We start from the raw sequence: 26,228 nt of genomic DNA, 5'->3' as shown, positions 1-26,228 counted from the left end.
AGATGGTATATGTCAGTCTGCTCAAGCAGGTTTTTTCATATTTGAAGCAGAGATTTCCTCCTTCTATAATAGTTGGAGAGAAATTTCTGTTTCTGCTTCTGCCTGGTTTAGGTGCAAAGTTCTTAGATGGCTGCCAAAGATTGATGGAGAAGGTCATTCTCTTGACTGAGCCCAGCCTTGGTGATGTGCGTCTCATGACACAGACAGCATGGATCAATGGCCCCATGTAGGGATGGTGCTAACTGGAGCTAGGCTTCAGGCTGTGTTTTTCCTCTGGAGTAACCTCTTTACTTCTTCTTTTCCTTCCACTTCTTTTAGGCAGGACAGGGCTGCTTGCTGATCTCTTGCCCAGTTTTGCTGTGGAGATTATGCCAGGTATTCAGTCATTTAACTCTGTATTTGCTTAATTTGCTATCCCTCCATCTGTCTTGCTTCTGCATTAGTTACTAATGGCTCCTTTAGTTTATTTGTACATTTGTCTGTATATGTCTGTGGTATTTTCCAGGATGAAATTAAGCCCATTGGAAGAGCCTTCAAATTGTATTTCTTCTGTTACTGGGCCCTAAAAGAATAATGGTAATTAAAACTAGGCTGAGATGGGGACCCAGTCCTCCAGTGTCAGGTATGCAGGCCTTTTCGCAATCTCAGTATCTCAGCTGCACCCAGAGAGCTATAAGTACCCTTAACGAGTGGTTATTAATCTGCATTCCTTATTCCCTAAGTTTTATGTTGACCCATTCATTAGTGCACAACCATGTTACTCTGAATTGCCTTTTCTAACTTTATCAAAACATTTTTTCAAACTTTATGAAAGCTATGCACCCCCTCCTCCCTTGAAAAGTCCACATTTAGAGATCTACATTGCTTTGTATACAATTTCAGGGGCTTCTTGGCCCCCTAAGTCCCTGGGGTCCATGGACCCTATGTCAAGGACACCTGCACTGAATGTACACCTCTGTCTTTTTATGTAGCTTCTGTTGAACATACCAGCTAGACAAGCCAACATCAGTTTGATGCTGCACTATAGCCCATCATGGAAGGAGGATTAGAGAGAAACAAGAATGAACTGTGGGAGAGAACATATCCAAAGGCCGGGAATAGGAAAGGATATGAGAGCCTTGCTTTGGAGAGCTTCTGCCAAAGGGTTAAGAGCTGCTTAATAATTGAGAGCAAAAGAGAGAAACAAAATAATCCTGGCGATTGGTTTTGACTTGATTCAGGTTTTAAGAAGCATCCAGAGTCTTCACAGTTGAGCTTCACTAATTATTCTTCCGTGAATTCTCCTGATCCTTTCCCATTAGCTGGCCAACCCAAATACAGACATTCTTTTTACTGATGTTGATCCCAAGGACGCAAATAGATATTTCTTTGTAATCCACCTTATCCAGAGTTCCATCAATTTGTACGCATTTGCTCATCACAAAAAAACAAGGTTACACTGCATTGCTTCATACTAGATGTTATATCCCGCAGTCCCAAGGAAAAGTTACTGTATTTTTCGTATCTGGTCCTGGTCTCCTGAATTCCTCTCCCTTTTGACTCCAAGAATCCTTTCATGGATAACATTCTTTGTTTCTCCAAGGTAACCTGCCAGTCTTTTATCCTTAACTGCCTGACCCAAGTTGTAGCCACCATACCACACATCTCATCTAATCCTCAGGGCCCATGTCTATCTCAGGCCGCATTGTGTTATTATGTTAGTGCTAAGGCACAGGCCAAAGCCCTCAACTATCTACTGTCCTCCGCAAGAATGCTCTCCAGAACATTCTAGCTGGGTACAAGGCCTTCTCACTTCCTGAATAGAGGGTGACCTGGTTATTTTGAATGTATTTCTGAATGGGTGAGTGAGGAGGACCATTCAGGAAATGTAAGTTGTTTGTTTCCTCTCTGAGGAAATTATGTTCTAAACAAAGGCCAAATAACTTCATCATTATCACAAAACCCTTTATGTAACCAAAATATCCTATTCTCAAGCTCCAACTAAATGTTCCATTTCACTGAAGGAATATTTAATAACTAAAATTCAAACAAAACATGTGTACTTGAAGTTGATTGCAAAGGGATTTTTGGGAGATGGTTTTCAGTCAAAATGAATTGCTTTAATCTTTTGCTTTGAAAGGAAATCATGGCTCATTCCAGTCCGTCCCAGGCCCCCAGCGGGACATTGGATCCTATAGCCAAGTCCCAAAAGCATGACGTCAGGTCACTCCAGGGCCACAGTCATTTTTATCTAAGCCAGGTGGATTTGTTTCCTTTCTCTTAATCTCTTGGATGGGCAAATGAATTAAATGCACGTTCAGCCTCTGGCAGAGCAGGGAAAATAGCAGACGTTAACAAACATGGTCAGATATACACATGAGCGCCTTCCCAGTCATCACGGTCCTGAGCCACTTTCGTCCATGGTTATGCTGGCTGTGTAGCATGGTCAACTGGAGTGTGATCAAACCATTCTTGGGGAACAGGGACAGTATCTTCTCTTCGGAGCCTATGTCTCTAGTTTTCTTTAGCAAAGGGTTTTGGTCTCAGCCCTGATGCTGAGTACAGGAAAGATGTTAAGAGGCAGTCAGTAGGGAAAGCGGATGAATACACAAGGGACATGGACCACCTAAATATGTTCTGATTTAGACCATATAGACATAGAGAACTTTTTCTCGGGACTTACACTTTTAGGGACAAGATTAACTTGGCTACAAAACATACGAATTCACAGAACCCACCATTTTATAGCTCAGGAAGCAAAGTTCCCCTCTACCTAGCCAGGGATCTCTGCTCTTGTCCCATACGTGTTCTGACACTACAGTTGGTAAGGTAAGCCCTTTTTCCAGGAAGGGGCCCTAAAACTCCCCCATCACTTTGTACTTGTCCTTATGTGTGCTCAGTATGACCCCGGTAACCTTCCTTGCTCTCCACGCCCCAGCCCTGGGAGGGTCTGCACTTCTCACTCTCAGAGTTCCTCCTTAGTCTGGGGGCTCTGTGCCCTGTTACGAGATACTGTCTTCCCCCAGGTCCCTCCCACTCACTCATCTCGCAGGGAGACACTGATGAGAGGTGCCTGTCCCGGCAGGGGGCCGCCTCGAGTGTGGGTTTCTCTGTGCGTCCTTCCAGAGTGGGTGTTTGTTGGCCTGGTGATCCTGGGAGTCTTCCTCTTCTTCGTCCTGGTGGGGATCTGCTGGTGCCAGTGCTGCCCTCACAGCTGCTGTTGCTACATCCGCTGCCCATGTTGCCCAGATTCCTGCTGCTGCCCGCAGGCCTGTGAGTAAAGTGATGAGTGTGGAGCTGTAGAGTGATCAAAAGAAATGTCACCTTTCCATCAGACAGCTATGTGCCCTGAGCGCCTTCTCCACCGCCTTTCCTTCCACCCCAAAAGCGATCGTTCCAGACTCTCCTCTGCTGGGAGCCCCCAGCTTCCCGAGATGACCATTCTTGTTTGCCTTCTCACCTACAGGCACCTCTCCATGCTTCTGATTTACACCTATCACCCCTGCATTTGGAATCCTCACTGACACTATTGCTGAAAGGAAGGGCAGGTTCAGGATGGTGAGGTTGTGGGGTAAGGCTTTTGCCCTCTCCTTGGGCATCCAAACTAGAGAAAACCTTCTCTGGTCACGCCTTGTGCGTGCAGAGAACTCCTCTTTTCTACCAACAGCGTGTGCAAGCCACAGCCTTTGGGTCCCATCGAGACACCGATGAGTTGTATTTCCTCCTATGACAAAATGGTCCACAGAGGAACTAGTCCTCCTTTGGGGATTCACAATTTTACCTCCCTGGCCAAGCCCATATAGGCAGTAAGGTTGGCACCCTGCCATAAACATCTTGAAGGACACAATGTGTATCTTTCATATCCTTAGGGACACAACAGTTTCCACGCAAAGGAGTCAGGTTGTTTGCTCTGTGTTTGAGCTCATAGAGCGGGGCCGTGTGTCAGCACATAGCTGGCTTTGCCTCTCTAGAAGAGGTTAGGAGCCTCCTGGAAGCAGCTCTGGGCAGCCCCAGTGCTCGGCCTCCTCCAGAGGGGCTGAGGCAGCCTACAGCAACATGGTTAAGAGTGGGCTGCTTCTGTCACAGGGGAGGCTGTTGTGACAGCTCCCAGCACTGCTAAATTACTCAGTTGCCAGGTACTACTACACACTGTAATTCCTTATGTCGTCGCTGGAGGAGTCCAAGAGAGTGGGGCAGAGGGGTTCCGATGAATCAATTCAGGACTAGTAGAACACACACACACACATGCACACACACACACGCCCGCGCATACATCCAGGAGCTCCCTTAAGCACACCCTCAGGAATTTTTGGTGTGAGGGTTGTGGAGGGTGGGATGATGTAATCTCTCTTGCTCTTCATCTCCCTCCACAGTGTATGAAGCAGGGAAGGCAGCAAAGGCCGGGTACCCTCCCTCTGTCTCCGGTGTCCCCGGCCCTTACTCCATCCCCTCTGTCCCCTTGGGAGGAGCCCCCGCATCTGGCGTGCTGATGGACAAGCCGCATCCGCCTCCTCTGGCACCAAGTGACTCCACTGGAGGAAGCCACAGTGGTAAATCTAGTTCCCGACTGCCCTGCCCCATGCTCCTGTCCGGCTTCCACTCTGGTTCCTTGCTGATGAGAACCATCAGTTCGGTGACGCTTCTTTGGACAATGATTATCTCCATTCTGGAAATGGGAGCCTGCCAGCTGTATCAGATATCTCCTGGAATGCATGCCAGGCTTTCCAAGGGCTGCAGGACATGGCTGCCCCTTGCTTTCTTCCCAGGTTCCTCAATAGCTAAAATTATAAGAAAAAGAGGCAAGGTGTACCCCTTGCATGTTGATCATTCAATGAATAAATAGTTATCTCTTCCCTCCCTAGTGCTCAGGACTCTACCACGTACTATGAGGAACGCTCAGAAGTGTAGGACAAGGTTTGTCTAACAAGCAGTGTGGCCCAACCAGGGAAAGAAAATGGACCTTTAGTGGGACAATTAGGTGCTAAAGCGTATGGTACTGGGAGTTCAAAGGAGAAAGAGCTGGGATGGTTACAAAGTCTTCAGGGAAGAGGGGAGATTAGAGGTGGGCCTAGAGGAATGAGAAGGATTAGGAAAGCAGAGACACACACAGGCCAGCATGGTGGAAGCCCAGAGCTACAAGAACACAGTGTGTGTATCTGACAGCGTCTAGCTTGTCTGTCTGACTGGAAGACAGTGGAAAAATATGGCGGATCCAGATTAGGGAGGGCCTTGAAACCCCTCCCAGAAGAGCTGGGGCTTGGTGCCGTAGCAAATGAGATCCACTGCAGGCAGGTTCCTGAGTGGAGAGGTGACATGTTGACAAAGCAAGTGGTAAGTAGGAGAGAGTAGAATCAGAGACCTTGAGCTGAGGTGTGACTGAAGTGGGACATGTGAGTGTCTGGATTATGATGGAGACAATGGGCGTTGAAATGAGTGGATGAATCTGAGAGATGCTTTGAAAGAGCGAGCAGTTAGATGTTAGGAGGCTTCAAAATGAGCCCAGTTGTCTAGTGGTGCATCTTCTAGACAGAAATGAGATAACTGGTAAGGAGAGTTTATCTGGATGAAGATTAGCCCCTTTGAGGGCATGATGAATTCGAGGTTGTAGGCAGGGGTAGAGGAGTATAGAGACATTACAGTGTAGCCTTCCTGGAGGCATCTGAACAGGACTACAGAGTAGTAAAGGTTAGAACTGTGCATGTAGTATGTTTAGGAGGTGATTTTTATTTATTTATTTATTTTATTATTTATTTATTTTTTTTGCGGTACGCGGGCCTCTCACTCTTGTGGCCTCTCCCGTTGCGGAGCACAGGCTCCGGACGCGCAGGCTCAGCGGCCATGGCTCACGGGCCCAGCCGCTCCGCGGCATGTGGGATCCTCCCGGACCGGGGCACGAACCCGCGTCCCCTGCATCGGCAGGCGGACTCTCAACCACTGCGCCACCAGGGAAGTCCTAGGAGGTGATTTTTAAATCCCTAGGTGTAAGTGAGCCACTAGGGTTGATGAAACAGACATTTCTCCCCTGGAGGTATCTGGACGGCCTTCAGTGGGGAGCAGTTCATTTAATGAACTGTCAGTGCTCCACCCTGGAAGGAGTGGATATCCTCTGTGAGTAACTGGTATTTGTGTTTCTTCTCTCTCAGGAACTATTAGCAGGATTCTGACGTCTGAGACTGGGAATGAGTCACAGACTGAGAAGTAAAAGTTAATGATCAAGGACACACAGGGTATTAGAGAGATAAAGACAATACAGTCCATTTCCCCGAAGGATGGAGTGGGCAGAAGAGGCATTAATAGGACTTGTCTCATGCTCTGTTTGCAGCTTGCCTTTTCCCCCCAATCTTCTGTCTCCTTCCTTCCCATCAGAACCCTTTCCCTCTTACTTTTGATTGAATGGATTCTCATAATAAAATGACTCTTATTCATAGAATGGCAAATGCTTCTTCTCTCCTGTTTTCAACCTGTTTCCAGTTCCTGCTTTTGCATGCAGTTCAGTCCTTTTGGCTCCATCCTGCCACACTAACCAACTGCAATTAGAAGTGGCTTAAACAATAGGGAAAAAAATGATTTCACATAGCAGGAAATTCCAAGGTAAGGTGGTTCTGGGGTTGGTTAATGGAACAGTTCAGGTGGCATCACTGAAGGACCTAGTTCCTTCTATCTTGTGTTCTGGCATCCCGAGTGCATCATCTGTCCTCCCGGGCTGGCTCCCCTCCAGATTCCATAATGACTGCCACAGTCCCAGATACTAAATGCATTCAGAGATGGAAAAGTTATGCTCCTTCCTTGTGCTCCTTTTCTCAAGAGTGAGGAAAACTTTTCCAGAAGCCTTTTCCCCTTCCAGCAGACTTCTCCTTGTAATTTGATTGGCAAGAATTGTGTCCTGTCTCCATTCCTAAACCAGATTGGCTCGGACCAACCAAGACTCATCTCTTAGGCCAAAACACCTATTCACCTTGGAAATGAACAAAGTCAGGATTCTGTTAGCAGGGGAAAAGGGGAGAATGCACAACCAGTGCTGACCAAGCTAGTCTGGCTCATGTTATCATTTTCTGGCTCGTTGAGTCAGGAGTGAGTTCTTCATGATCCTCACTGGGCACATTTCTGTACTCATGGTCCCATGGCCAGAATTACTGATGGCCTTTGGCTATTTCTCCTTTAAGAAAAATGGCTTAAGCCACTGTTCCATGTAGATTGTTCTTTAAAGAACGTTAGAAGTGTTAAGAAATGCTGATTTATAAAGATGTAAATTTAGCCTATTTTTTTATTTTTATGCTACTTCAATTTTAGGGTAATCATCTAGCAACAGTAATTTTTCAGATCACATTTGTACACAGTACTCTTTTGAACACTCTGTGTAGTTGAAAAGGCATCTTTGATGAGCTACGTATGGTATAGCCAGTTAGTTACCGAATGGGCACCCTGATTCCTTCTCCCATTCTTCATAGCAGTTACCTGCTATGTTTGTTTGTTACCTCTGTTACAAAAAAAGATGACTGTCTCCTCCTGTCCTGCTCTGGAGCCATCCCCTTCAGCTTTGTCAAGGTTCTCTCTTTGCTGAATCTCCATACCCCACCCCATGCCCACCTCACGTCTTTAGCCTTTCCTTCCTATCAGCATTCAAAACACACTCAGATCTCTCCCATTAAAATACAACAATGTGCAAAAACCCTATAGTCCTCTGATGCTACTTCCCTATCCACTTTACCCTCTTCATGGCCAAACTCCTTGATAGAGTTTTGAATCTTTAATGTCTCCATTTCCTCTCCTCAACTAACTCCTGTCTTGCTATTGCTTTCACCACTCCAAAGACCGGCGCTTGCCAAGACCACCTTATTGCTAACTCTAATGGATGCTTCTCAAAGCTTGCCCCCTTGACTTCTCAAAAGCACTTGCCACCCCTGACAACGCACTCATATTTCTTTGCCCTCCTCAACACTGTACTCTATAGTTTTTCCTACCATTTTCACTATATGCTGGCTGTTCTTTCTCTACACATCCCCCAGATGCTGGTGTTCCTGTTTGTGCAGGGTCCTCTCTCTGGGAAATCATATCTAGTCCATGGCCTCAGTCATCATCTATATGCTGATGACTGCCAGTCTTTATCTCCATCCTCCTGTTCCTCAGTCCCATATATCCACCTGCCTTCTGGACATATCCACCTTAATGTATTACAGGTACTTCCAGCTCAACATCTATCTAGGAAATGGAATTAATCTGCTGTTTCTCAACCTCAAACCAACTCCTACATTTCTTATTTTCAGTGGATGGCACTGTTATCTACTTAGTAGCCCAAATCAGAAGCAGGGACTTGATCCTTATCTCTTCCTCTCCCTCACTTCTCTCATCCAACTGGTCCCCAAGTCCTTCAGATTGGACCTCCAAATAATCTTGAGTTGGTCCATCTCTACTCAACTGTCCTAGTCGTTGCCACCATCATCTCCCACCTTGATGAATCCATTTTACTTTCACATCTACCTGGTCTCCACTCATCCTTCTTGCAAAAGAATTGAGTAGGCAAGTAGGGTTCTGAAATGTCATCTTTCAAACTAATAAGGATGTGTGTCTCTATATATGCCTACTGTATGTATACAGAGAATATGCAGATTTTCAGCATCACTTCTCCCACAGCTGAGCTGCTGTCATCCTGGGGGTGGAATCTGGCAGCTGTTCCATTATCCATAAACAGCCTTCCTTAGCTTATTAAGATAGGACAGGAAGAACAAGGCTATATCCATGGATATCTGCCTTACAGACTTCTTTTGCAAGTTTTACAAATTGGATTTGGCTTTAAAGGGGAAATTAGCTGAAAAATAGCTGAGCCTTAATTGGGTCAGAAGTATCAACTCACATCTTGTAACAATAAGAATTTTTGAAGTTATAGTTGGGCATCAAAAGGAATATCCCAATAGTCCCTCTCCAGTAAAAATCAAAGTTGGCAAGGCTAATAAATGAGAGGAGCTGAAGTATGAAAATCCACACCAACCAAAGGACTTGGACCAGACTGAACTTCAAAAGAGAAATAAATCATCCATCGACCCTACACTGAAATATCACCAGGAAAAAAGTCATTTTCCAAAAAAATGCTGGTCTTTGGCCAATAATGTAGGACACTTCTTATAAAAATATCACCACACATCAGAGAGTTCTCTGATCTTCAGACAAATTACAGATAAAAATGGGCTTGACACCATTCTATTTGTTTTCAAATCAAGACAAATTTAATAAATGCATACAAATTTTCTCTCAAGGAGTTTACGGTCCAGCAGAGTGGTTTCTGGGGGCTTGTAAATGGAAATCAAATGGGTGAAAAATAGAAAGGAGCATATGATAAGACTGTTCTCTGATGCCAGCTCAGAGAAGGAAAAGTCTCATCTGCTTGGAGAGATCAAGAAAGGTTTTCTGTGCTCCTGAGCATATACGTGACACAGAGCCAGGTTCTACCATGATGAGAGAATTAGTTATAGTGTGCCACCCATCGAATATACAGCTTTCAATTAAAAAAAGGAAAACCAACACCTCTTAAAGGGAGAAGTGCCTAGCTTTTTAGCTACTGAAACCAAACAGATGATGCCTCTAAAGTCTAAACATCAGTACTCTGCCTCTGTCCTTTTTGACAAAGTAGAGGGATTAAGATTTCTGAAGTCATGAGCTGGTGTGACTGAGAAATCAAAGCTGAAAGTATCTAGTACAGTGGTGTCTCTTTATAATGCCAGTACTGAAAGGTGAAGCTGCCATTGTCATTTGAGGCTGTGAATAGTTACTGTAACTTTTCAGGGGCATGTAACTTATGCATACATGATCAAATCTGTCTCATAATGAGGAGTGCAATTTGTTATAATGACACAGAAAGCAATCTAAGCGCCGGTCCAAGTTGCAGTTAAGGGAGCAGTTTCCAGCTGTTGCTCAGGATGGCAGCGATCTCTCATTGCCAGGGGACAGCTGGTACGTTGTTCCCTATAGCAATACTCTTCCCCCCTTTATCTCAGTATTACTGAATGTTTGCCATACAGTGCTTCACATATTAAGAACACCTAGATAAAGCCACAGCTGCAGGTAGAGTAGACCCTTCCCTAATGCCTATAAACATGCTCATTTTCTTTACTAAAAAATAATCATCAATAAAACAACAAATCTTACCTAAACCTTGCTGCTCCCTCAAGCTACCATTCAAGCCTTCCCCTTCCTGGTGAAAATTCTCCAACAAACCCATCACATGGCCTTTGCTGCCTTATTTTGTAATTCTTTGTAATGTTTTATTCCTGATTTTCATTCATTCATTCATACAAACACATGTGTTTTGAGTGTCTGCAATGTGTCAGGTTCTATGCTAGGTGCTCAGGATGCAGAGATAAACAGAGAGAACTGGTCCTTGACCTCAGGAAGTTTACAGTCTAGACAGGGAAACTACTGAAAATACTCCTTCTAAAGAAAGCATTAACCCTACCCCCAGCCCCAGGCTGGCACCAAGTCAGCTCAAGCAAACATTTAAGTGCATACTATGTATAGAACACCATCCTGGGCTTTACACTGAGCTAGAAATGATAAGCATTCTTTTCCCTCAAGAATCTTTGGGAAGATTAGACATTTATACAAATCATTTGAAACCAATGAGAATATATTAAGGGCCATGATGAAAGTTCAAGGTAAATGATTTGTAAGTTAGGAGTGGGATAGAGAGAGAAGGGAAAGAACTTTTCTAGATAGAGAAAAAGAAAGCCTTTTGGATGAGGTGTCATTTGAGCTGCCCCTAATAATTACAGAGAACTCAAAGCGCTCCACTGATTTGGTCTTTGTTGTCTCCTTTCTTTTTTCTTTTTCTTTTTGGTTTATATATTTGTCTTTTCCCTATGAGATTATTTAAAAGGTGAAAGGTATTAGCTGTATCTTACAGACATGAAAACTGAGTCCTGGATAGGTCACCACTTATATGAGGTCCCTCAGTAAATCCAGCAGCATGCCTACAAGATGCCCAGTTCCCCATTTCCCAGCCCTGTGTTTCATCCATCAGACATAACTGCCTCAGAACAGACATAGCAGTTCCGTGGGATAATTGCATTTTAAGTGAACTGTCTGTACTACGTAAACACCTCTGCAGAGATGGAAGAGTGTGTAGCTTGATAAATAAAATCATTTCTGCTAATAATTGCTTCTGCGTAGGGATTATGGATCTAACCTCCAGGAGAAGGTGTACTAAAAAGCGTGTGCTGAGATTCGTTAATTTTTTTTTAAGTAATTCCACAATTGGAGCGGAATGTGGACTGCCCATCCTGTTCTCATATAGAAAACCAGTGCACCTGCAAATGGATGTGTGGGCGTCTTTCCAGTCTTCAATGCCAGGGCTGTGATTAGAGTCTGTGGAAGATGATATTTTAATCTTCCATGTACATGCTTGTGTGGGGGGCTCTGTCCACAGCCAGGGTAACATGACCAGAGTGCAGAAAGCAGGATTTACTCCAGAGGTGCATGCAGTCATATGGTTTCTTTATGGTATTTGCCCTACTCTGGGAACAGAGAATATTGGAGGTGGGTCATTTGCTTCCATCCCACTGTACAGTCCTGACGGGCTGTAAGGTAGGACCGTGCCTCAGATGACACTGCCTATGGCACACCTAGGAACATTTTCTACTCTGGGCTCTTCCTTTTTGTCTTCCCCTCCTATCTCTCCATACTGTCTCTGCTCCTAGACTCCAGAGAGGCAAGATGCCCAGTATGGTTGGGCTTCAGTCAGACTACAAGGTTCCAGTCCCAGAACTACCACTTATTCCTGAGCAAGTTATAAAACCTCTCTGAGCCAAAGTGTCCTCAACCATGAAATGTGGCTACTAACAGTTAACTTCCTTACGTAGTTGTGAGGAATCAATGTCCATGTAGAGCATTTAGCACAGTACCTCGCACATTTCAGTGCCCAGTTAAGTGTTGTCTGTTACCCTGATTGTTCTGTTCCCATCCCATTCCTTTCACTCTTTCTTGTTTTCTCTTTCTCTTATCTGTGAAGATTGGACCTGCCCGCGTCTGGTCACCCTTGGGGCTGGTATTGGACTCGACTGATGCTTAAGTGACATGGGGCTTCAACAGCCTTTGTCCCTGACAATATGAGTGATGGGAATGTAGGAGATGGTATTATCTCTCATGCTTTAGTTTTGTTTTTTATTAAGCCCTGAAAATAACACCTGCCTGTAACCACCTAGCAGCAGGTCGAATTAATCATGTCAAAAATATGGTAATCCCTTTCCTAAGAGGAAAATGCTAAAGAGATAATAATGGAACCATAATTAGTAATCCATGTATTTTGCATTTTATTTTGTATTAATGTGTATAAAGTCTATAATCTAATATTAGCTCTTATGCGTCACCTAGTTACGGAATTTTTGCACAATCTCCCAAGCAACTAGAGGCTTTTAGGCCACCTGTGTCAAGGTCCCTGACGTTTGGGTATCTGTTTTAAAGCTACGTGTGCTTCCACCAGGTGAAGGTATGATCCTCAGACTGTAGAGTGATCTGCGGCCCTAGTCTAGAAAGTGGTCTTTTTCTAGTGTGAGTGTCCTCCCCTAAACTTTGAGAAGATGAGCTTTAAGTAGAGCTGTAAGAGGTCAGGAGGTAGGAAGCAGAGGTTAACAAATGACTAAAAATATACTGTAATAGAATTTTGTTGTTGACCCGCCAATCCTCCATTCTAATGGAACCATCTGATAAAGGGGATCTCATGTATGGTTCCATATATAGAACTACAGGTTACTATTTCTGGGTGATTTCAAAAAGAGTTGTGATTAGTGGGACCCATGTTTTCTACTTGGTAAAATAAATGGAAGCTGCCTTCTCCTGATTTTTTTCACCTCACCTTCTTGTCTGTTTCTCAACAGTTCGCAAAGGTTACCGGATCCAAGCTGACAAAGAGAGAGACTCCATGAAGGTCCTATACTATGTCGAGAAGGAGCTGGCTCAGTTTGATCCAGCCAGAAGGATGAGAGGCAGATGTGAGCATCTGTTAGTTTTACGTGATCTGTGCATCGTGCTAAAGGGGATTTGGGGGTGACCATACGTGGGCAGGCCTGAGCTTTCAGGGTCAGAACTAGTAGGGGTGCTGGTGACACCACCCTAAAGAAAGTAGCTCTGAGTACACAGAGGAAAGAAAAAAGGGATTCTGGTATGAAGACTAGAGCAATCCCAGGGAACTATATTCAATATCCTGTAATAAACCATAATAGAATTAAAAAAAAAAAAGAATAGAGCAATCATGTACCATCTTGGTTCCTGCTGTGTCTCTCCATGGGGCAGTCAGTACTGCTGGGGCCATGCAATCCTGGGGTTGGAAATATTTTATTAAAACAGCCTTTCTCTACTACTCCCTTTAAAGTATATTCAAAATAATGACTTAGGATGTGGAAGCTTGAGTATCAGTTTTTTCCAACATGAAAGGCCCTGGCATTGAATGACAAGTCCAGCTGCCCGACTTGCCGTATCAGTGAAAGTGAAAGAGCAAGTCTGCCAAAGAAATCTCGTAAAAAAGAGGCCTACATTCCTTTGAGATGCCCAGCAGCAGAGGCTGAGGGGCAAGCAAAGAGACTGCCCCCCTAGTCAAAAGAAGGTTTTAATTACTGAGTCTGTAGGTGTCAGGGCCCCAACCCTTAACTCACCCACAGCCCTTGGAGACTTTGCAGCTGACACAGCTGATTCTTGATTTGGATTCCAAATTACCATCTATCATGAGAGGCAACACAGGGCAGGTCTGACACGGACAGGCTAATTATCAGAGGGTGCTGGCAGGCCTGGGAGTGAGGTCACTACGTTTCTCTCTTTGAACCCTCCTCGCCTTGGAATCAACGAGAGACTTGATGGCATTGTTGGGGAAACAGTCCCCGACTAGAGGAGCTTTATTCAGATTAAAGACAACATATTCCTCCCAGTTTGCAATTCTAATTTCATCCTGTCTGAGTTGCATCCATTGCTGCCTCCACCCACCACACTGGTTATAAAAAGACCATCTCCAGATTGGAATGTCAGGAATGCAGATGTCACTGCACTTGACAAGCTAGTTGTAACAGTGTTGTCATGGATCCCTGTAAGGGGACAGAGACAGAGATAGTCAGAGATCAAGGAGAAAGAGCCCATGGAGGAAATCTGTGAATCTCACACACACAGAAAAAGTGAAAAACGGAGGTTGAAACTAAAGGGTGGATCCCAGTTTAGGTGATGTCTTCTGTCTGCCTGGATTAAAGTGGTCTCCAAGGGCTGGCTGGCCATAAGGTAATGACCAAGGAATCTTAGAGTCCAAGGGATGGCCTGGGTCGACAGATGAGGAAACAGAAGCCGAGAGGGTTGAAGTGATAGGATCAGGACTAGAACCCAGCTCTTCTGATTCCCGTCCTGTGCCCTTTTGTTAAACTAGAAACTTTGGAGCCAACTGTGGATGGTGCCATAGCTGCAGCGGCAGTTTCTAGTCAAAGACCACAGCCTTCTAACTCACAGGACTTTAGGATGTTGGAGCTGGAAGAGACTGAGGCTGTTGAATCTACCTCCCTCATTTTACGGAAGAGGCAAGGGAGGCAGAGAGGGAAAGTAACCAGTGCCAGCGCTCGGTGTCGGGGCCAGAACTGGAGCCCGGCACTCCTGTACCTGCAGGTTGACATTACCATAACTGCAGAGAGATGAAGTAGGAATCTAGTTCTCTTTAGTTTGAGAGCTTCTATTCCTGAAGAGTAAAGTAAACCCTGGGGTGGATCATGGACACAGGACACTCTTGAAGATCTCATCATAAAATGAGTCTCTTAGTTTCAGGTGCGGCAAGGGAGTAATAGATTCTGTAAGAAACAGGAGTTTCAGGGTCAGGCCCATGAATTTCCCAGCCAGTGTGATCCTCATTCGCCTGCCCCTTGTAAACAGGGGGTGGCTCTTAGGATATTTCAGTCTGGAATCAGCAAACTACAGCTCCCAGGGCACATATGTTCCACCTCCTGTTTTTGCAAGTAAATTTTCTTGGAACACAGCCATGCCAATCCACTTCTGTATTACTTATGGCTCCTTTCATGTTGCAATGGCAGAGTTGAATAGTTGTGACAGTATGGCTTGCAAAGCCTACAATATTTACTATCTGGCCCTTTACAGAAAAAGTTTGCCTATCCTGCTCTAGAGTTCCATTATTAGGTGTCTGTGAAGTGGGGAATGTTGATGTTCATATTCACTGTGGCAGAAACTTTAGAGCAGCATACAGCCCGGACTATCCATCATATGAATGGTGAAACAAAGCTAGCCCTTAGTATCTGGAGAAATGAAAACTGTCCATTATTCCCTGAAGTTTAAGGAAAGGTCTGATTAAATAATGTCACTTTTCAATAAGCACACTTGGTGCATTTTAAGGCTCTCTTCTGTATGGTTCCTGGGAGATTGGAGTCTGCTAGGATCATAAGAAAAGAACGGCTCTAGATTTGATTAATCAATAGGATCTGAGTTGTTTTCCTTTAAAATAGGCACAGACTAGTCCATTCTCCTTACGGGGCAGGAAAGGCTTATAATTAGATTCTAATTCAAAACCAGCTGATCACATGACCGAACTGAACGGCATTCCTGGTCAGCCTTGTGTCCTGGTAAAACACGACAAGGAGGCTGTGTTTATGCTGTGGGGGGAGACCCTCCCTTCCCTTCATGGGTGGGAACCAGCAAAAATTCTCTGCTCCTCTAAGGACCATTGGGGATATAGGGAGGAGACGAGGTAGAGGGGAAACAGACGCACATTTGCGCTTCCCACATCTGATCTCGGTTTACCTCTTGCTCAGCAGCCAGGCCCTACACCTTATAAATGGTGATTTTGATAACAGTTTGAAGTTCAAAGGATTTTTGGAAAACGAATGGATTCAGTTACATTACAAATAGATTCGCTAGATTTATTTTTTAAATAATGTGAAATTCAACCCATTTCAAAGTTTTATAAATAAATAGTTTCTTTTTTCTTTTTTTTCTTTCCAGACCGTGACTCTCTGGTCCTTATTCACAAGTGCTTCTGTCAAAAGCTACTTAGGCCACCGTAGGAAATGAGAAGGCTGTGACCATCCCCTCCCTCTTTACATTTTTGGGCTAGGACCAGAGTATAAGTGGAGGCCCAGAAGCCCTAAGTGCAGCCCAACCTTCCCCTTTCCTTTCCGCACCTCCAAACAGCTGCCCTGGCCACCCATGGCCCCATACTCTTTGGGGGAGTGGAAGAGGTCTACTCAGGCCCTGGAAATGGACTTGGTATTGTTTGGGGAAGATAGTCTAGGTTCCTGGATGAACATCCAGAAGGGGGGGTGGATGGCCACTAGGTGTGTACACCCCCTTGGCCCTGTGGACTCCTCACTCTGTGGGGAGGGGCACAACTGCAGGAAGCTGGAATGGGGTGCCTCTAAAGCGGGGGTGTAGCACTGACTCCGAAGGCCCCATCTGGGGACTCAGCCAACAGTAGGGAAGATCCTGTGGTCTGTGGCTTCTCTCTCTTTTTGCCCCTTTTGCCTCATGCCTGGGATCATCATGGCTCATCACCAAATTAAACAACAAGAAGAAAAACATTTGAGCAAGGAGGCTGATGTATTAGGAGGAGACCAGCTGTAGAGAGCCCAAGTTCTGGGAAGCCTGCCTTAGGTGGAACAATAACAATTGTTTTCCTATTCCAAGAACAGAGCATGTAGGAAGCCTCCCTCTCTGTAGGCAAGTGGGCTTCTAGATGGAGCCAGTTCCTGCTGAGCTAAGAACACAAATACCACTAGTTCAGGTCTACAACCCACCCTGGACAGGATTGAGGCCCTCGGGTGGGAGTTTCCCAAAGCCTCTAGTCTCAGCCGTTAACCGAGTTCCCATTCTGTTCTATGGGTAGGAAGCTCTGTCATGCCTGGGTTTTTGTCCCTGCAGATAACAACACCATCTCGGAACTCAGCTCCCTGCATGAGGAAGACAGCAGTTTCCGCCAGTCTTACCATCAGATGCGAAGCAAACAGTTCCCTGTGTCTGGGGACTTGGAAAGCAATCCTGACTACTGGTCAGGTGTCATGCGAGGCAGCAACGGGGCGAGCCGGGGGCCCTCGGCCATGGAGTATAACAAAGAGGATCTGGAGAGCTTCAGGCACAGGTGAAGATGGCTGTGGCAGGGCAACGCTGGTGCTGGGCGTGAGGGGGCAGGAGCTGGGAGGCAGGGTGCATCTGAGGCTGCTGTGATCCAACAGCATCTCTGTCTGCCCTTCTAGGTTATCCTGCCACGTCTCTCTGTTGAACATCCCTTTCCCACATTTATTAAGCAAGGGAACACTTGGGACACCATGTGCAGAAGTAATCACTCAAGGCTCTCTGAAGAGGGTACTCTGGCCCCCTTAATGAACCTTGCTAACATTTCTCTGCTCTTCTCATGTTTTATCCTATAACCTCTAAAAAACCCCACCCATCACCTCCATCATTTTTTTTTTTTTTTTTGCGGTACGCGGGCCTCTCACTGTTGTGGCCTCTCCCGTTGCGGAGCACAGGCTCCGGACGCGCAGGCTCAGCGGCCATGGCTCACGGGCCCAGCCGCTCCACGGCATGTGGGATCTTCCTGGACCGGGGCACGAACCCGTGTGCCCTACATCGGCAGGCGGACTCTCAACCACTGCGCCACCAGGGAAGCCCACCTCCGTCATTTTTGATCATTTGTTTTGTGAAAGGTCAAATGCCAAACGTGTTATACTGTTGCATTTGAGTCTCATAATTCTAAAAAGGAGGTACCATTTTAAGTTGGAGAAACTGAAACTTACAAATGCTAAGGAACTTACCCTGGGTCACATGGCCAATGAATGCGGGGCGGCCAAGTTGTCTGTCCAGTTTTGTGTAGCCAGTGCCCACTGGATAGCACCTTCCCCACTCACCTATCCTGTATCTTGAGGGGCAGTAGATATTGCTTTTCTCTCAGAGAACCAACTGCAGGCTCCCTCTTGCCTGCCACCCCAAGAGGTAACTTGCCCTCGGCTCTGAGGAAGGAAAAGGCCTCTGTTTGTCACCAAATATTACAGGGACTCCGTGGGCCACCGCTGTGTGTACTGCAGGCCCACATCACCCACGCTGGCTTTGAGGGTGTGAGGAGGGAGTCAGGAGGCTGTCAACCAGAGGTTGATATAATGGCCAAAAGAAGGCCCAACGTGTGTTTCAGCACCGTGTAGATCACGAAGTATTTTTATCCACACAGTCCCATCTTGATTCTTAACACTAACACTCGAGATGGGCGTGGCCGCCTTGAGCTTGTTGTTTGTTGATTCTGAGGCGTGAGAGATGCCCAAGGTGATTCATCCAGCCAGGAGCAGAGCCGTGGTTCGGACCTCGGTCTCCTGACAGAGGCCCCAGACACGACAGGGGCCCTTAGATCCCCGCTCAAGCTCCCTGCCTCGCGCACGGCTTACCTGGACTGACCAGCGCCTCCTCTGCCCGCAGCCAGCAGCGCTCCAAATCCGAGATGCTGTCGCGGAAGAACTTCGCCACCGGGGTACCGGCCATCTCCATGGACGAGCTGGCGGCCTTCGCTGACTCCTACGGCCCGCGGTCCCGCAGGGCGGACGGCAACAACCACGAGGCCCGGGGCGGGAGCCGCTTCGAGCGCTCAGAGGCGCGGGCGCACGGGGGCTTCTACCAGGACGGCTCGCTGGAGGAGTACTACGGGCAGCGGAGCCGCAGCCGGGAGCCCCTGACCGACGCGGACCGCGGCTGGTCCTACAGCCCCCCGCGCCGGCGGCCGCCCGACGACGCACACCTGCCCCGCCTGGTGAGCCGCACGCCGGGCGCCGCGCCCAAGTACGACCACTCGTTCCGGGGCGCCGGGGTGGAGCGGCAGGCGCTGCCCGAGGGCGCCAGCCGCGGCGGCAGCCTCGAGACGCCGTCCAAGCGGAGCGCGCAGCTCGGCCCGCGCAGCGCCTCCTACTACGCCTGGTCGCCGCCGTCCACCTACAAGGAGGGAACGCCGCAGGGCGAAGAGGAGGACGCGCCCGACGACGCGCTGCCTCCCTACAGCGAGCGCGAGCTCAGCCGGGGCCCGTCCTACCGCGGCCGTGACCTGCCCTACCACAGCAACTCGGAGAAGAAGAGGAAGAAGGAACCCGCCAAGAAGACGGTGAGGCCCAGGCAGCCTCCACGGGGTCTGGGCGGGGAGTCAGCGGGCACGATCCCTGTCCAGGAGCCGCGGGGCTGGGGAGGAGGGAGAGCTGAGAAGGAGGGCCCTACCCCAGATGCCTAGTGGGGCCCAGGTGGAGGGAGCGGGTCCTCCTGCTTGGGGAACGCAGGTGTCAGGCTGGTTTGTCCCCCGCTTCCCTCTATCCAGGACCAGGTGAGGTAAGTGAGTGTGGGCCCCTGGAGCATTGAAAAAAGGCAGAAGTAGCAGGTGCGTAGGTGTAGAGTATTCGAGGGCATTAATGACGAGCTTTAAGTAGCTTCAGGGGTTTTAGCATCAGGGTTTCTAGGGGTCATTACTACCACAGGCCTTTAGGTGGGCTTCTGAGGTCTGTGTGCAGACGATCTATGCCCTATGCATGCTTAGATGTGCCTTCCTCTCCCTCCCTTATCCCCTTTAGGGTGAGGGTTTGTAACTTGCATCAAATGCCCCAAAGAGTCCACATTCCCGAGGTTAGTAGCCATGGGTGATCATGAAGGACAGCTCACTTCTTTTTTCCTTTGACGTTTTATTGAGTGTAAACTATCCTATGCCCTGTATATGTGAAGGAAATCTTTCAGTCCCTGCCCAGCTAATTGTCTCTTCTGTAAATGGCCTTATTTAGACTTTGTTTTCTTTCTAAACGCCATAGAGCAGCCCGTTCCATCCCTCAGCCCCAACATGTGACCTCAGAGGTTGTTGGGGGACAGTCACAGATGTGGGTTTCCTAGGTGCCTTGTACTCCAGAGGCCACTCTCCAAGCCCGGATGCTTATGCCCCCTCCTCAGTTACCCCGCCTCTCCCGCCATTTTGTTTTTCACGATTCCAAGCTGGACGTTTTCTTTAGTGTGTAGTGTGCGGAGAGAACATGAACAGAGAAAGGTTCTGGCATGATTATGAACCCCTCCAAAACAAAAACTGTGATGACCAAAAGTACTGTGTGAAGGGAAGGAACTTTCAAGTGATATCAGGTTCATGGTACACCATCTGCACTAACTGTTGTGGAACTGTAAACATTTTAGTTATCCTTAAAGGGGTGAGAAGTTATTCTGTGGCCATGGGACTAAGTTTCATGAGATGTGTGTTGTCTTCAGCACCAGTTAAGGCTTAGGGACAGTAGTCACAAGCCTAATGAAATGCCCTAAAAGTCAGGGTGTGCCAGGCTCTGAACAGGTGTGGACTCTGCCCAGGGAACCATCTGTTGTGTCGGGTTGGGTTTCTTTAATCAGGCTCTTCCTGCTCTTCCCCCCAGAGTGACTTTCCAACCAGGATGTCCCTTGTGGTCTGATGTTTGTTTTCAAGACAACTCTCTGGATGACTAGAAATCAGAAGCAGAAAACGGGAACAAGACACAAATCCAAGAAGCAGCAGGCCCGGGACCTTCTCTGGCCACCACCTTGGAAGATTTGTTGATCTTTGCTTTGGCAAGGGATGGGGGGGGGCAGCCTTTAAGGGAGGCTGATTGCAAACCTCAGTGCCCATCTAACTAGTTTGAGAAACGTATCAAGAAAACAACTACGTGTGAGCACATTCCCACACATGGAGTTTCTCACCCACAGAGTTCATCCTGCCCGATCTCCTTCCTTAGCCAAACCAGGATTCCTTTTCCAATTCTGAAAGGGAGTTAGCTCTGGACTGCTAACTTCCAGATAATGCCTATACCTACAGTCTGCTTTTCTATACCTCCTGTGCTGTGCTTAGAGACAGAATTGATTACTCCTGTTAGAAGGGGTTCACTGACAGTGGAAGATAGCTTCAGACAAAGTATACCTTTTAGCCCCATTACCTCCCAGTCACTAGTCAATGACTGTTGTTACACTGAAATCAGGCCTGTGGTGAGCTCAGCGACAGTGACCTGTGGGACAATCACAGAAATGACTTCAGTGTACTGTTCTGAATGACAGTTCCTGAGTGGCTGGAGCAAAGCAAGAGCTGTCGAAGTGGTATTTCTTCTTCCATCCTGAGAACATGAACTGCTTTTTCTCTTTTGGCACAGCGACGTCTGAGTCTTGGACATCAAGGGCTCTACCTGTCCTCCCCTCTCCTGGACTCACCACAGGTTTTGGTGCCACACGCAGAGCCCTGCCTCCCTCTGCACTCTGATTAGTTTGTCATCAGGTGCCTTTTGATAAATGATTAAAATAGACACATGAAAGAGAAGAGGGAGAAAAAGAGGAGAAGACAGTGATGCAAAATAGAGAAGAATGAGGAGGAATCTAAGAAGAAAAGAATATATTGTCTCATTATAATTTGACTATGGGCCACTTCCCTCACAGACTCCCCTGGATCTTCTGTGTGTTTTATACTTCGTTTACCGTGAGTTGTTCCTGCCACCCCAGCTTCGTCATTCCAGGACACCTGAGTGTGGGACCCTGGCCTCACCAGGCTGCCACTCTGGATGCTCTTGGGAGATGAGAGAGATTATCCTTCCTTTCTCAGGAAGGAGCACTTCCTACTCCCACCCTTGCCTAAATGATAGATTTTGCCTAAATCCCAAAGCTAGATCTCTCTGGATTTTGTAATTTGTATAGATTGTGAAAAATGGCCACTCTTCCCTTCTCATCAAGAGGCGCAGTCTGTTTCTCAACCCCTTGAATCTGGGACAGGCCATGTGATTTGACTTGGCCAGTGGCCCAATAACAGATGTGACACAAGCAGAGACTTGACAAGTTCTTGTGCATGGGGCTTGTCCTCTCTTGCTGCTCTTGGGAAACTTGCAGTCACCACCAGGTGAATGAGCCTGGGCTAGCGTGCTGCATGATGAGAGAAAGGGGCCCAGTTACCCCCATCACCCTAACTGGCAGCCTATCAACTCTCAACTGATTGCAAACACAGGAGGAAGCCCAGCCAAGACCAACAGAAGAACTGCCTACCTGAGCCCAGCCCAAATTGCTGATTCCTACTCAAGGCATGAGAAGTTGGTGCACTCTTTAAATGTTCATTTCTCTTCAAGGAAAAACTGGCTTTTTCTTCTTGTCTGAATGTTTAGCCCTAAAACCCTGACTCCATCTAACCTTAGGTATCTCTCAGTCTCCACTTTCTTTGACAGACCTTTGTCAAAGCTTTTCATCCCACACTGTTATGGTGGGATACATGGTTGGGTCAAATCACTGGAGGACAATGATGCTTGGCGCTATCCCTCTGCTCCCAGCAGCGGTCCATCCTCTATCTATGGATCCATGGGCAACCTCTGAAAAAGGCTGCTTCTTCAGCATCTCCTTGGTCTCTCCAGAACTGTCTGACCGGAGCTAGGCCCTTTTCTCAGAGTACCATTCCTCTGGTATCCATTTAATTCATGGCATTTCCAAACCAGTCCTATGTGTGCAATGAAATAAAGAAGTGGCTAGGTGAGGGTCAGAAGGATGAGTTGTTATCATTGCCTGCGGGAGAACTGGGCTGCCAAAAGACTTCACAGTGGCCTTGGCCTGTGTGAGTGGAACCAGGAGAACAGTTCAGCCCAGTGTTGGCACTTCCAAGGGCTGGAAGACACAAGCCATAACCCTGGTGCTGAGTTTTAGACTTGCTGGTGTCCCTGGCCTCTGAAAGCTTTAGGTCTAGTCTGTCTTTTTGGGCCCCGATTCCGATGGAAAAGATGATTAAAACATCGTTTCTTAGTCACCAGCTTTGGATTTCAACTTGCTCAGGCAATTTTAGAGAATCTTGGGTAGCTGCAGTAGCTATTATCTCATTATACTGAGCACTGTGTCAGGCTATTCACCACCAAAGAGCCCCATAGCACCAGCTGCAGAGACCAAAAATACTGCTTTTATTAGGGGCATGTATGATTTTGGTGAAGGTTGAAGGGAGCCATGAGAAAGAATTATTAAAATTGGAAACCTGCAGTCCCCAAACAACAGAACTACAGACAGACAATAAAAAATACAAAGATGATAACAGGTTACTGAAATAACCTGGGGAGATGGGACCAGGTTGTCCTCTGAAGGGCTGCATAAATTACTCAGACCTCCAGGCCTCCAGTCGAGAGAGAAAACAGTCATTTCTGGGTATGTGGACAGGAGATAAGGTTGACTGGACAAGTAAAGACAAAGCTGGCCATCCTCGGCACCCCAGCTTTTCTCAACACATCCTTCTGTTTCTTCTCCCCTAAATAGTCTGTCCTGCATAGGAAGTGCTTTTACATGTGAGCTTCCTTCCTAGGTGTTATTGGGGGTACAAGATAAGACTTGCGTAAGACTTGGTCTCTGTCCATGGGGACCCTGCCATTGAATAGGGGGAATAAGACATGCCCAAGAAAGAACTGGGAGATTTTGTGCATATAATATGAAATATTGCTATGGATTAATTACAACAAACCCAGAGAATTAAAGGTTTTTAATTTAAATGGGTATATTTTGATATTTGTGTTGTGTGTGTTTGTCCATCCATCCTATTTAAAGATATGCTCAGTGATCTGAAAAGCCAATATTAAAAAGTCTGAGCTGAAAGAGGTGAGTTAGGATGGGGAGGGTTGAAAAGCAGAGGCCCCGGTGGGATGACGCGTGAGAGTGTTTGCCTGTGAGTCACAGCTGCGTCAGGGACGTGTTGGATGAGGGGGCATGGATGCAGGTGGCAGGTAGATGAACTTCTCTAGGCCATGCAGAGACTTATGAGGAAGCTGGGGACATTTGCTGGACCTAGTGCTCATGGGGGAGCTCTCCAGGGGTTCAGTTCTGCAGCCATGAGTGTTGCTGTCCACCTCCACTAATGCAGAGAATGTCTTGCAGAGATGATGGGCCACATCTCCATTCTCTGCACCTGGCATGGGACTGTGCAAACTGGGCATGAGAAGTGGCTGCCACTCTAGCCCACGGCTCTCCACGCTGAAAAGACCTAGCCACATCTGTAAATATTTCTAAATAGTCTGAAAGACTTCCTATAGGTAATCTGATGAGACCTTAGGCAGCCTTTGAGAGAGGCTAAGGTCACAGATAGTGTTGTAACTCACCCCCTCTTTTCTTTATAGATGGAGAAATAAGCCATCGCTGCCATTAGTGAAGTCAAAACCCTAATTGGGTCTTTTCTGTTGGATCAGTGTTTCCCCAGATTGCCTAACCATATGAATTACTTGATTGCTGTTGGAAATGTATTGTTGGGCCCTGCCTGGGAGATTGACAGGGTGGGTCTGGGGCTAGGATTTGTACTTTTAACACACATTTCTGGAGAGTCCTATGATCACTTGTATTGGGGAAATCTTACACTAGATCATACCTCATCGTGTGCCCGAAAACACTTGGTCGTGAGGCTTCCTCAGGCTTCGAAATTTTTTCTTCAAATGTCCTGGTGAGGTCGCTCGTTCTCCCTTGGGGCTGGCAGTGTCGAACCTCCCAGCAGTCTGGCTAGGATGGTGATGACTGGTTCGCCAGGGTCCAGGGGTAGGAGAACGGTGTAAGGCAGAGAGAAAGGAGGGCTGGGAGCACGCCCCAGAAGGCTATTTCAGTTGTTCCCAGTCCTGGGATAGAGATCCTGTTGTGACCATCTCAGATCTGAGAACAAGAATTACAGGTAGTTTTCTCATTCCCTTGATGTCATTCTGAGCAAAACTTAGATCATGAAGAGAAAGAAAAGAGACCATTGGGGAACTGGCAAAAATAAATCACTTTTTGAAGCATTCAAATCTTCAGCCTGGCTGGTCAACACCTACCTCCGCCTTTAGACCCAAAGTGGGATGGGCGAGAACAATAAATTCTATGTTATATATCCTTCCAACACCAGACTTAAATGCTGCCACAATCTTACAGGGGTTTGAAATTGATTTATAAGATGTACAGATCCAGATTCACCAAAATAGGGGCAGGTACTTAAAGAAAAATGTGCCTAGTTTTTTCCCGCCAGTATCCTTCCTCTCTTCGCCTGGGAAGCCGCTCCGTGAAGCTCCAAGTAAGGGGCTTTTAACAACAGAGAGGATCAAGGATAGTGTGGAGCTGCTTTAAGCAGCAGCCTGAGCTTTAGCACTGCCTGAGGGTAGTAAGAATAAAGTTTGTATTATTTTTCTGGTATATTGCTGTTTACAGACCACTTTCACATGCATTATCGCATTTGATCCTCACAGTGACCCCTGTGGTAGAGGCAGGGTGGACGTGGTGGTCCCATCAGACAATGTAAAACTGAGGCTGAAAAAGGCTAAGTGATTTGCCTATAGTCAAGTCAGTTTTAAAATCATAGAGCCAGGCCTTCTGACCGTCTGTCAAGGGTTCTTTCCAATTCCTAGAATACCGTGGAGTGGAATCAGCCCAGCATCTGGGGAGAAGAGTCCTGGATGCAGTGCTCACTCGTGGCATCACCGGGGTGAAGCTATGGAGACAGGCACTGTGGCTGCTTCATCCTCCTAAGCACTGGTCCCCAAATACTGCTCTAAGAGGGAGTCAGCTCTACTCAAGGAGACTTTCCTTTTCATTAGCCATGCTGGAGAGGAAAAGGCTTTGATAAAAATGTGCTTCCGATGTTAGAGTCCTTCCCGAAGAGGAACTTCTGAGCCAAACTACAAATTCATCTAGACTCAGAATTCCGGGGCTTGGGGGTGACCTGCCTGGAATGAACTATCTGGCATCTTCACTGCATTTGGGGATTTTAGGTAGAATGAACAGGGGCCAGATATAGAGGGAGCCAATACAGCAGTTTAGTTAATAGTTATGTTAGGGTTTCTTGGTGAGGCTGGATACAGGTCCATGTCATCTGGCTCATTTCTTCTAGGGAGGCTAGAAGAGATACAAACTTGCCTCTTACCTTGGCTTTCAGCAAAGCCACTCTATTAACAAAGGTATTGGGCACTATCCAATGAGAATTTTCCTTGTGGGAATAAAGGAAAAGGGAATGGAAGGAACAAGAGGACGAAGAAAGGTCAGAAAGCTGCTTCATGAGCGTCACCTGCCCAGTTCTTTGTGTGCCTTGTCTGTGGCATCAAAACTGAAATATTTGTATCACTGTTGTCCGTGACTTTTCTTCAGTGTCCAACATACAAAGTGAATTTGTAACGTTTAAAGTAAATAAAGCATTTTCACCTACATTGGTTATGAAGAACTCATGATTTAGCACAACTATGCTTAATCATGAGCTGACATTAAATGACCTCAGCAGAGGAAAAAACAGTCATACAATACATGAACTCCTCAGGTTGTTTTAA

At 46.8% G+C, this 26,228-nt stretch overlaps 1 protein-coding gene across 2 annotated transcripts in view; it reads left to right on the top strand.

The window, feature by feature from the left end:
- The window catches only part of ILDR2 (immunoglobulin like domain containing receptor 2), a 59,463-nt gene extending 36,058 nt beyond the window's left edge, over nucleotides 1-23,405 (top strand). The window contains exons 4-9 of one of the 2 annotated variants that reach the window (XM_081225035.1): nucleotides 3,106-3,252; nucleotides 4,353-4,529; nucleotides 12,843-12,956; nucleotides 16,858-17,074; nucleotides 18,400-19,072; nucleotides 20,361-23,405. In XM_081225035.1, coding sequence (XP_081081161.1) covers nucleotides 3,106-3,252; nucleotides 4,353-4,529; nucleotides 12,843-12,956; nucleotides 16,858-17,074; nucleotides 18,400-19,072; nucleotides 20,361-20,396 — 1,364 coding nt within the window. In that variant the 3' untranslated portion in view covers nucleotides 20,397-23,405. The remainder of the gene's footprint in view (nucleotides 1-3,105; nucleotides 3,253-4,352; nucleotides 4,530-12,842; nucleotides 12,957-16,857; nucleotides 17,075-18,399; nucleotides 19,073-20,360) is intronic. The other variant, XM_081225036.1, reaches the window with a different exon arrangement.
- The last annotated feature ends 2,823 nt before the right edge of the window (nucleotides 23,406-26,228 follow it).

The sequence above is a fragment of the Mesoplodon bidens genome, assembly GCF_964165515.1.
Source record: "Mesoplodon bidens genome assembly, chromosome: 2".
Classification (NCBI taxonomy): Eukaryota; Metazoa; Chordata; class Mammalia; order Artiodactyla; family Ziphiidae; genus Mesoplodon; species Mesoplodon bidens.
The sequence above is the reverse complement of the archived record's forward strand: the minus strand, read 5'-3'. Positions and strand labels throughout refer to the sequence as shown.